The sequence below is a fragment of the Triticum aestivum genome, chromosome 3A, assembly GCF_018294505.1.
Source record: "Triticum aestivum cultivar Chinese Spring chromosome 3A, IWGSC CS RefSeq v2.1, whole genome shotgun sequence".
Classification (NCBI taxonomy): domain Eukaryota; kingdom Viridiplantae; phylum Streptophyta; class Magnoliopsida; order Poales; family Poaceae; genus Triticum; species Triticum aestivum.
Window position 1 is genome coordinate 79,565,414 of NC_057800.1, and position 11,784 is coordinate 79,577,197.

The window sequence follows — 11,784 nt, forward strand, 5'->3', positions numbered from 1 at the left end:
TATGTGTGTCTATATGCTTTTCCTAAAAAATGCCGATGCTTTGAAAACTGCTTTCTTAAATGTCCCCCAAGTACAAATCCGGACCCAACTTATTTACCAAACTTGCCTATATTTTGTCATAGTACCCTACTACCTCTATCCTGGTTTGTAAATTGGACACAAATTTACACAAATGTTGTCATTGGACCTAATAAGACTTACAAACCCGATGGAGGAAGTAATCGTGCTAAAAGCAATTGTTTTCTTCCCGCAAAGAAAATGTTTTCTTTTAGTTGGGAAGCAAATGTTGTTATTGGACCTAAGATTCACGCACATGATGCTGACGTTCGAGGTGTTTATCCGGCCGTGGGAAAGTGATAGCCGTGACACGTCTTAAAACAAAACGATGCTCGAGAACCAGTCTGGCTGTATCCAATATCCAATCGGCAGAGAACAAGTTCCGTGGCACCCAAGCCGCATTCCGAAGCCACGGGCCACGCACAAATATACCGTGGCTGCCACGCACATCGCCTCACACAACCCACGCGCGTGGGCCGGAGGGTTTATGTGTGGGCTTGCGTCAGAAACCCCCCAACGCCACGCACACTTTCCCCCAATCCCCCACACCTCTCTCGCCCGCAGCCCTTCCCGGAGCCCCAGCTGCGGCGCGCGCACGCGTACGGACACACACTCGACCCCGGAGGAGCCGGAGCGGGAGGCGCCGGCGGCGGAGATGGTCGACGGGGAGAAGGCCCCGGCCCCGGCCCCGGCCCTGCTGCGGCTGGAGACGCTGCTGGCGCTCGGCCTCGACCAGCGCACGGCCGAGAACGCGCTGGTCAATAGCAAGGTCACCGCCAACCTAGCCGCCGTCGTAGCCGAGGTAAACAGCGCCTCCTCTCCTTACCGCCTACAGTCTCTTGATCTCAGTGAGCGCTGGTTCGCGTGGCCCCTGCGTCTAGGGTTTGATTTCTGCTAGTCGACTATGCAAGTGGCGTCGGTTTACCTGACCAAATCAGTGCCGCTTACCTGTTCGATCCGAATCCCTACCATGTTTTTGCCCCTTTTAACTGTAGATTTGCTCATGAACAGGCTGGTATAACTGGATGCGACAAGTCCGTTGGGAATCTTCTGTATGCAGTAAGCACCCGCACCAATTTCCCCTGCTACATTTAAGAAATTTTTATGCGTGTGACTTATGGGGGTGCACTTGTTCGTGAATGAAACAGGTTGCCACGAAATACCCAAATAATGCACTTGTCCATCGTCCTGCTCTCATTAACTACATCGTTTCGACCAAGGTATATATATATCTGCGGCTGCCTATTCATGTTTCAATCCACTTCCAACGCAGAGTTTTCATTATCTGTTCTTTTCCGGGAGTTCAAGCGAAGAATTAGTTCTGTTTCAGTGCTTGTTTCTCCTTATGCCGTGGATCTGATGTATTTCTTGCTTTGCCACTTCAGATTAAGAACCCTGCACAGCTAGATGCTGCCCTGTCGTTTCTTACTAACACTGGTCCTGAATCTTTGGATATTGGGAAGTTTGAAGAAGCCTGTGGTGTAGGTATGTTTTCGTAATCAGAATATAGTTGTATGCTTCTGCAAATTATAAATCATGCCTGCACATTCACTGACTGTACACCAAAAATTTCTACCAGTGTGAACTTAGAATATGGTTGTTAGGATGATAAAAGAATATTGAATTGTTGCACATATTTTGTTATGAGACATGGAAGGGGCACCTTTTCTCGGCCAATCCTTCCAATTTATTGTAACACAATCTGTGACTGCAGGTGTGGTTGTTTCTATTGAAGAGATTCAGTCAACTGTCGCTGAGGTTCTAAAGGAAAACATGGAAGCTATATTGGAGCAGCGGTATCACATAAATGGTTTGGTTTCCAGTTCACTTTTATATTACTGAATTTTCTGATTTATTACTAGACTAGAACTAGAGGGAAGCAAACTGGTCCTTGATCCTGCATTTCCTTCTCCCAGTTGGTGGCCTATGCGGACAGGTCAGGAAGCGGCACCCCTGGGGCGATGCTAAGGCAACAAAGGTGCAAAATGATCCTGATTAAATACTTGTGTGTCTGGTTGTATTACCTCGCCTTTATGTTGAACCACTTATTTTTTTGTTCTTACAGGAGGAGATTGAGAAGAAGCTTGCTGAGATACTAGGTCCGAAGACAGAAGCCGACAATGTAAAACCAGTGAAAAAGAAGAAGGAAAAACCAGCAAAAGTTGAGGTTGGTGAGCTGAAGTGGATCCTTTGGGTTTAAAATATGACGATTTGATTACCGAATTACTTAGTTATGGTATATCTGTGAACTGCAGGAGAAAAAGGTTGCAGTAGCCACTGCTGCCCCACCATCTGAGGAGGAACTGAATCCTTATACAATATTTCCCCAGCCAGCGGAAAACAATAAGGTACCATAGATTGTGAGATAAATTGTTTAAATTTCTGTTGGTGTTATGCATCTCAGTTGTGCACTTCCCAGGTAGTTATCCTTCTCATAAGCACCTTGATTGACTATCTGTTGGAGCTTTGGGTGTTGTGAGAAGTTAACTTAAGTCTTGATTTCTTTTCACGAGCTAGGTTCATACAGAAATATTCTTCAGCGATGGGAACATATGGAGGGCACACAACACAAAGGAGATATTAGAGAAACATCTTAAGGCAACTGGTGGAAAAGTGATGACCCGTTTCCCGCCAGAACCTAATGGATATCTTCATATCGGTCATGCTAAGGTTTAATGAAAAACATTCTCATATATGCTACTTCCCTGAAACATGAAGATAATAAGATTGTGCTTACATGCTTCATCTCATTCAGGCTATGTTTATTGATTTTGGATTGGCTAAAGAGCGAAATGGTCACTGTTATCTCAGGTAATAATATATGAATTTCCATTTGGAACAGTTTTCTCCCGCTTGTCATTTTTATATACTTTTTTGGCCTGTTAATGTTGCTCTAAGGTCAATTTTGTGCCAACTATTTGTTTTATGTTCTCATTTTTCCCTTGACCATGCCATTGAATAAATACAGGAAATGGTCTTTGAATTTATGCTTATTCTCTTATTATACTCTCATTTTTCACTTATTTTGGGACAGAGGGAGTACTACATTTGATTAATTGTATCTGTTTTCGATCCTGAGTTCTAATTAGTTTTGCTTGGTACATAAATGCTTACAAAGAATTCTTGCTCCTTTATTTTTTGCATTCTCATTCATGTCAAAATGGGGACTGCTGTCTCTTTGAATTACAGGTTTGATGACACAAATCCAGAAGCTGAAAAGAAAGAATATATAGACCACATTCAGGAGATAGTCAAGTGGATGGGATGGGAGCCCTATAAAGTTACATATACAAGTGATTATTTCCAAGATTTATATGAGCATGCAGTTGAGTTAATACGGAAAGGGCTAGCCTATGTGGATCACCAGGTTTGTTTGCTCTGATCAGTTCTTTATCATGGTGCAATAGTTAATTAGAAAGGAGAGTGTGTAGATACTGACTAGTGTATGCTTGCCAGACTGCAGAACAAATCAAGGAATACAGGGAAAAGAAGATGGATAGTCCATGGAGGGATAGGCCCATTGAAGAGTCTCTTCAGTTATTTGAAGACATGCGACGTGGGTTGATCGCTGAGGGTGCAGCAACTCTCCGAATGAAGCAGGACATGCAGAATGATAACAAAAACATGTCTGATTTAATAGCATATAGAATAAAAGTAAGCCATGCAACATTGCAACTCACTTGATGAATTTGAATGCCCATCTCATACATACAAAACTCAATCTTTGATGCCCATACAGTTCACTCCTCATCCGCATGCTGGCGACAAATGGTGTATCTATCCAAGCTATGACTATGCTCATTGCATGGTGGATTCACTTGAAAACATTACACATTCTGTAAGTTCCTTTCTTGAAATAGCTTTGCCTCGGTTGAACTGTAACTTGACTGATTGTGTTTTTTTGTTAGTTGTGCACGCTCGAGTTCGACATTCGTCGCCCGTCATACTACTGGCTACTTGTTGCCTTGGGCTTGTACCAGCCATATGTTTGGGAGTATTCGAGGCTAAACATATCACATACTATGATGTCCAAAAGAAAGGTATGTTAAAAAAAAGAGAAGATAATTGTATTTGATATGCACTTATTGATATCCATTTCCTTGTTCTGTTGCAGTTGAATCGGCTTGTGACAGAGAAGTGGGTAGATGGGTGGGATGACCCTCGTTTGTTGACTTTGGCAGGACTGAGGCGACGGGGAGTATCAGCAACTGCGATCAATTCATTTATCCGTGGAATTGGGATAACGAGAAGGTAAATGCATGAATTATTGTTAACAAAGGCTCACATGAACCATGCTTTGGTCTATATATGCTCAACCATTAAATCTCTGTTTCTGCTACTGATTTGCACTTCTTCTTTCTATATGCAGTGACAATAGCTTAATCCGTGTTGACCGTCTTGAATATCATATCAGAGAAGAACTGAATAAAACAGCTTCTCGGACCATGGTTGTTTTGCATCCTCTGAAGGTTTGGCACTCGGTTCCTGCTGCAATTCACCTCATGTCTTCAGCCTTTAGAAGTTCCTAACACACTCACCCTTTACTAAATTATTAGGTTGTAATAACTAATTTGGAAGATGGAAAAGTCATAGACCTTGATGGAAAAAAGTGGCCTGATGCTCCTGCTGATGAAGCTTCGTCCTACTACAAGGTGCCTCTCATGTACAGTATATGACGAGAAGAATAGTTTTTGTTGCTACATAAATGATATAGGTTTACCGCGTCTTTGCTTTACATTGTCCATGCTAAATAATTTCTTATATGCTACCTTTATACAGGTTCCTTTCTCAAAAACCGTCTACATTGAAAAAACTGATTTTCGCGTGAAGGACTCCAAAGATTACTATGGATTGGCTCCTGGTAAATCTGCCCTGCTGAGGTAATTGATTTGGAACTACTTTTCTTTTGTTAAGAAAGTTGAGCTGAAATTACTTGACTATTGTAGTTCACCTACTCCATATCTGCATAGTGATACATGTCTATTTGATTACTAGGTATGCATTCCCGATAAAATGCACAGAGGTTATTTATGGTGATAATCCAGATGATATTGTTGAAATTCGAGCCGAGTATGACCCTTCAAAGACCTCTAAACCTAAGGTAGCTGGTGGTTGAATCTTTCCAAATCTTACACATGTAATTAGGCAGTCGACACACACGAAAAAAAAAACATTCCAGATGTTTACTTGGTTTCCAATTTGTTCAGGGTGTTCTGCACTGGGTTGCCGAGCCAGCACCTGGAGTTGAGCCGTTAAAGGTTGAAATAAGATTATTTGAGAAATTATTCCTCTCGGAGGTATAGTTTTGCTGGCTGTTCTTGCTGTCATTACTGATGTGTGTAGGACTGGAAAGTCACTTTCTTATGAATGTATTTCTTGCTCTCTTAGAATCCCGCCGAATTGAAAGACTGGCTGGGTGATATTAACCCGCACTCAAAGGAGGTAGTCAAGGGCGCCTACGCTGTACCGTCACTCGCCACCGCGGTTCTGGGCGACAAGTTCCAGTTTGAGCGGCTTGGTAATCTCCGAACCTCTGTATACTGTTGGCATTCCTCTCTGTATCGCTTGATGCAACTGACCGCTCTTCTTGAATGTAATTCCAGGCTACTTTGCTGTGGACACGGACTCGACGCCCGAGAACCTTGTGTTGAACAGGACTGTGACCCTGCGCGACTCTTATGGGAAGGCTGGACCCAAGTGACTGCAAATTTAGTGAAGAAGCTCCGTTTTTCTTGGTCAGAGAGACGCTAATGGGAGAAAACATAGTCATGACATACAACATGAAATGGCCAAGAGGCCCTTTTTGTTTTTGTTTTGCATACTGGGCTTGTGATGACTATTATAGTATGTTTTGTTTCAGTCGATCAAAATTTGGATCATCATATGCTCAAATAGTTACCCAGATTACCTGCTCGTACTGGTGTGGTAATATACCTTCAGCCGGAGCTTTCTGTTTCTTCATGGATCAGCCCTCCCCCTTCCAAAAGAACCAGCTTTTTCCTTGGTTTTCTCCTTGGGCTTCGTGTTTTCTTCGGTATTCATTTTTTGTCTCTATTGCCCCACCACAACCACATGGTATTACACCAAGAGTACGCTTGCCTAAGGCTGGTCATAGTGGGGAGTAACTTAGACTAGTGTCATGCATGACACTAGTCTAAGTTATTACTCCCTCAGTTCCAAATTATTTGTCTTAAATTTGTCTAAATACGAATGTATCTAGCACTAAAATGAGTCTAGATACATCTGTATTTAGACAAATCCAAGATAAGTAATTTAGAACGAAGGGAGTACCTCCATAGTGCAAAGTAACATAAAAGTAGTATCATAGATGGGTTTATTTATTACTCCCTCCGTTCCGAATTACTTATCGCAGGTATGCATGTATCTAGATGTATTTTAGTTCTAGATACATTCATTTCTGCGACGAGTAATTTGAAACGGAGGGAGTAGCTTGTAGACTCATCCTTTTTCAGGAAGCGTTATGTTACTCTAAACACCTCTCTCTTCATTAAATACATGCCACATAAGCAATTTTTTTTTGAAATGCGTTATGTTACTACCTAAGTAACTCCCACTATGACTAGCTAATATTCATGCATATATTCAGCGTGTTCTTTGAGATACAACTGCTGCTTGCCGGTTTCCTCATGGGACATGGGCATATATTTCTAGGGTGTGTGAACTAGTTGATATATTTAAGAGCCCGTAGATTCCATTCAACTGATAAAAAGTCCACCATTCTTGAATCAGCTGCCTCACGTGACCTTTGTGCTTGGATTTGGCACTCCTCTTTGGCATGCTTAGATCTCACAATGGCACCAATCAATGGCATCAATGTGCTACTACAACGTTTTCCTTTGTTTGCAAGCTTGTGTGAGGGCAAAGTTCCTAAGGCTAGTCATAGTGGGGAGTAACTTAGACTAGTGTCATGCATATGACACTAGTCTAAGTTACTACCTTCATAATGCAAAGTAACACACTAGTAGTATCGTAGATGGCTTCATTTATTAGCTCGTAGACTTATCTTGTCTTGGAAAGTGTTATGTTACAGTAACATATTATGTTACCATTTCTCATTAATTAGTTGCCACATAAGCAGAATTTTCTCGAAGTGCGTTATGTTACTAGCTAAGCTACTCCCACTATGACTAGCCTAAGTGCAACTATACCATCGGTGGTCTACAGCATGTGGTACTTTGTGATGGTATCTATCTTCCATTACTGACTTTCGTCAAGACCATCTCCGAATTTAGGCTAGTCATAATGGGAGTAACTTAGCAAGTAACATAACACATTTCAAGACAAATTTGCTTATGTGGCATAGAGTTAATGAGGAGAGAGGTGTTTGGAGTAACATAATATGTTACTGTAACATAGCGCAACCCAAAGCAAAATGAGTCTATGATGTAATAAATGCAATCATCTATGATACTACTTCTATGTTACTTTACACTATGAAGGTAGTAACAAAGACTAGTGTCATATGCATGACACTAGTCTAAGTTACTCCCCACTATGACTAGCCTAAGGGGTAACAAGAAAGTCACTTTGCCCAAGATAAAAAGCTGCTAGAAAGGATGTCGAGGGGGCATTCGATGCTCCAAGCCCGTTTTGCAGCTGTTTGCGGACATGCTAAACTATGGGATCCAAAGACAGTATGGAAGGTGATGACACTTGTGATCATGCACAACATGATTGTGGAGGAAGAGGGTGATGGAGTTTGCCATGCTTTGAATTTTTAAAATGTGGATGATTTTATCCAACTTCCAGAGCAGAATCCAACTACATTTGAGGATCTTACCCAAATGCATCATCAAATTCAACATCGAGGAACTGATGAGTAGGTGCAAAATGATCTTGTTGAGGGCATTTCATATGGACGATTAGAACACGTGTTCGACTAAGTTAGAACTATTTTATTTCAATACTTTATATTTGGATTGTAAGATTTTATTTGAATTACCGTTGCATTGTTTTGAGTAGTACATGTATAGGAAAAAAACTAGGAGCAGACATTTGGAATGTCGCCTGTGGTTGAATGACCTCCTCCCTATCTCTATCACGGACACGTCCAAACGTACACGTGAACATTTGATGAGGTCTTTTTGGTGATTTGCGTTGCAGTTGCCTTCGCTTCAAAAAGAAAATCTTCACACCTCTTCCCACAAACGCTCATGTTTGTGTAGTTGAGTCAGTGGAGTGATTCGTTAACTAGTTGACATTGACCACGACAATGTACTGTAGGAATCAGATCGATTGAGTAGGTTAACTACAACTAGTTCTTTGTTTAGCATCATGTCTCGGGATGAAGTCCGTCATTAATACTCACAGTTGACACGATCAACTTAGATTGCGAACGTGCGCGTAGTGAGGAGACAAAGATCAAGTCAACTCACAGGTCAACCACATGATTGTGAAAGGTGATGATGCTTGTGTGATCATAACCACATGATTGTGGAGGATGAGGGTGATGGAGTTTGCCATGGTCTAGATTTTCAATACGTGCGTGATCCTATCAGGCTTCCAGAGCAGAATCCAATGACATTTGAGGATTTTATCTAAATGCATCATCAAATTCAACATCAAGGAACTCATGAGCAACTACAAAATGATTTGGTTGTGAATCTTTGGGCGTTTGATATTGACAATTAGAACATGTGTCTGAAGGAAATATGCCCTAGAGGCAATAATAAAGTTATTATTTATTTCCTTATATCATGATAAATGTTTATTATTCATGCTAGAATTGTATTAACCGGAAACATAATACATGTGTGAATACATAGACAAACTTAGTGTCACTAGTATGCCTCTACTTGACTAGCTTGTTGATCAAAGATGATTATGTTTCCTAACCATGAACAAAGTGTTGTTATTTGATTAACGAGGTCACATCATTAGTTGAATGATCTGATTGACATGACCCATTCCATTAGCTTAGCACCCGATCGTTTAGTATGTTGCTATTGCTTTCTTCATGACATATACATGTTCCTATGACTATGAGATTATGCAACTCCCGTTTGCCGAAGGAACACTTTGGGTGCTACCAAACGTCACAACGTAACTGGGTGATTATAAAGGAGCATTACAGGTGTCTCCAAAGGTACATGTTGGGTTGGCGTATTTCAAGATTAGGATTTGTCACTCCGATTGTCGGAGAGGTATCTCTGGGCCCTCTCGGTAATACACATCACATAAGCCTTGCAAGCATTGCAACTAATGAGTTAGTTGCGAGATGATGTATTACGGAACGAGTAAAGAGACTTGCCGGTAACGAAATTGAACTAGGTATTGGAATACCGACGATCGAATCTCGGGCAAGTAACATACCGATGACAAAGGGAACAACGTATGTTGTTATGCGGTCTGACCGATAAAGATCTTCGTAGAATATGTAGGAGCCAATATGGGCATCCAGGTCCCGCTATTGGTTATTGACCGGAGATGTGTCTCGGTCATGTCTACATTGTTCTCGAACCCGTAGGGTCCGCACGCTTAAGGTTATGATGACATTTATATTATGAGTTTATGCATTTTGATGTACCGAAGGTTGTTCGGAGTCCCGGATGTGATCACGGACATGACGAGGAGTCTCAAAATGGTCGAGACATAAAGATTGATATATTGAAAGCCTATGTTTGGATATTGGAAGTGTTCCGGGTGAAATCGGGATTTTACCGGAGTACCGGGAAGGTTACCGGAACCCCCTGGGAGCTAAATGGGCCATGATGGGCCTTAGTGGAAAAGAGAAGAGGCAGCCCTACATGGGCTGCGCGCCTCCGCCTTCCCCTAGTCCTATTAGGACTAGGAGAGGTGGCTGGCCCCCTCCTTCTCTTTTCCCCCCTCCGCGAATCCTATTCCAACTAGGATTGGGGGGGGGGGGGGAATCCTACTCCCAGAGGGAGTAGGACTCTCCTGGCGCACCCCTTGTGGCCGGCCATCCTCCCCCCTTTGGTCCTTTATATACTGAGGTAGAGGCACCCTAGAACACACAAGTTGATCCACGTGATCTATTCCTTAGCCGTGTGTGGTGCCCCCAGCCACCATATTCCTCGATAATACTGTAGCGGAGTTTAGGCGAAGCCCTGCTGCTGTAGTACATCAAGATCGTCACCACGCCGTCGTGCTGACGGAACTCTTCCCCGACACTTTGCTGGATCGGAGTCCGGGGATCGTCATCGAGCTGAACGTGTGCTAGAACTCGGAGGTGCCGTAGTTTCGGTGCTTGATCAGTCGGATCGTGAAGACGTACGACTACATCAACCAAACGCTTCCGTTGCCGATCTACTAGATATGTAGAACATACTCCCCCTCTCGTTGCTATGCATCACCATGATCTTGCGTGTGCGTAGGAAATTTTTGAAATTACTACAAAAACCAACAGTGGCATCCGAGCCTAGGTTATTTATGTTGATGTTATATGCACGACTAGAACACAAGTGAGTTGTGGACGATATAAATCATACTACCTACCAGCATGTCATACTTTGGTTCGGCGACATTGTTGGACGAGACGACCCGGACCAACATTATGCGTACGCTTACGCGAGACCGGTTCCCCCGACGTGCTTTGCACATAGGTGGCTTGCGGGCGACAGTCTCTCCAACTTTAGTTGAACCAAGTGTGGCTACGCCCGGTCCTTGCGAAGGTTAAAACGGAGTCTATTTGACAAACTATCATTGTGGTTTTGATGCGTAGGTGAGATTGGTTCTTGCTTAAGCCCGTAGCAGCCACGTAAAACTTGCAACAACAAAGTAGAGGACGTCTAACTTGTTTTTGCAGGGCATGTTGTGATGTGATATGGTCAAGACATGATGCTGAATTTTATTGTATGAGATGATCATGTTTTATAACCGATTTATCGGCAACTGGCAGGAGCCATATGGTTGTCGTTTTATTGTATGCAATGCAATCGCGATGTAATGCTTTACTTTTATCACTAAACGGTAGCGATAGTCGTAGAAGCACAAGCTTGGCGAGACGACAACGATGCTACGATGGAGATCAAGGTGTCACGCCGGTGACGATGGTGATCACGATGGTGCTTCGGAGATGGAGATCACAAGCACAAGATGATGATGGCCATATCATATCACTTATATTGATTGCATGTGATGTTTACCTTTTATGCATCTTATCTTGCTTTGGTTGACGGTAGCATTATAAGATGATCTCTCACTAAATTATCAAGAAGTGTTCTCCCTGAGTATGCACCGTTGCGAAAGTTCTTCGTGCTGAGACACCACATGATGATCGGGTGTGATAGGTTCTACGTTCAAATACAACGGGTGCAAAACAGTTGCACACGCGGAATACTCAGGTTATACTTGACGAGCCAAGCATATACAGATATGGCCTCGGAACACGGAGACCGAAAGGTCGAGCGTGAATCATATAGTAGATATGATCAACATAATGATGTTCACCAATGAAACTACTCCATCTCACGTGATGATCGGACATGGTTTAGTTGATTTGGATCACGTAATCACTTAGAGGATTAGAGGGATGTCTATCTAAGTGGGAGTTTCTTTAAGTAGATTAATTGAACTTAAATTTATCATGAACTTAGTCCTGGTAGTATTTTGCAAATTATGTTGTAGATCAATAGCTCGCGTTGTTGTTTCCCTGTATTTATTTTGATATGTTTCTAGAGAAAATTGTGTTGAAAGATGTTAGTAGCAATGATGCGGATTGGATCCGTGATATGAGGTTTATCCTCA

General features: G+C 42.4%; 1 protein-coding gene across 1 annotated transcript; it reads left to right on the forward strand.

Annotated features, from left to right (window-relative positions):
• The first annotated feature begins 556 nt into the window (after window positions 1-556).
• On the forward strand, window positions 557-6,018 carry LOC123060407 (glutamine--tRNA ligase). The gene is made up of 22 exons (XM_044483115.1): window positions 557-859; window positions 1,069-1,116; window positions 1,206-1,277; window positions 1,443-1,542; window positions 1,772-1,867; window positions 1,974-2,035; window positions 2,123-2,224; window positions 2,313-2,405; window positions 2,575-2,727; window positions 2,813-2,868; window positions 3,247-3,424; window positions 3,514-3,711; window positions 3,797-3,895; window positions 3,966-4,097; window positions 4,172-4,308; window positions 4,427-4,526; window positions 4,614-4,709; window positions 4,837-4,937; window positions 5,053-5,158; window positions 5,265-5,354; window positions 5,446-5,575; window positions 5,661-6,018. Exons 1-22 carry the CDS (start codon window positions 713-715, stop codon window positions 5,756-5,758), a joined length of 2,394 nt encoding a protein of 797 aa, XP_044339050.1. The 5' UTR covers window positions 557-712; the 3' UTR covers window positions 5,759-6,018.
• The last annotated feature ends 5,766 nt before the right edge of the window (window positions 6,019-11,784 follow it).

What these genes read in the sequence shown, in the direction of transcription:
- LOC123060407 (XM_044483115.1), top strand. Translation starts at nt 713, where the DNA reads ATGGTCGACGGGGAGAAGGCCCCGGCCCCGGCCCCGGCCCTGCTGCGG. An exon ending in TGAAGAAGCCTGTGGTGTAG is followed by an intron (nt 1,543 to 1,771) that starts GTATGTTTTCGT and finishes CTGTGACTGCAG; the next exon opens with GTGTGGTTGTTTCTATTGAA. An exon ending in TTGTTTTGCATCCTCTGAAG is followed by an intron (nt 4,527 to 4,613) that starts GTTTGGCACTCG and finishes CTAAATTATTAG; the next exon opens with GTTGTAATAACTAATTTGGA.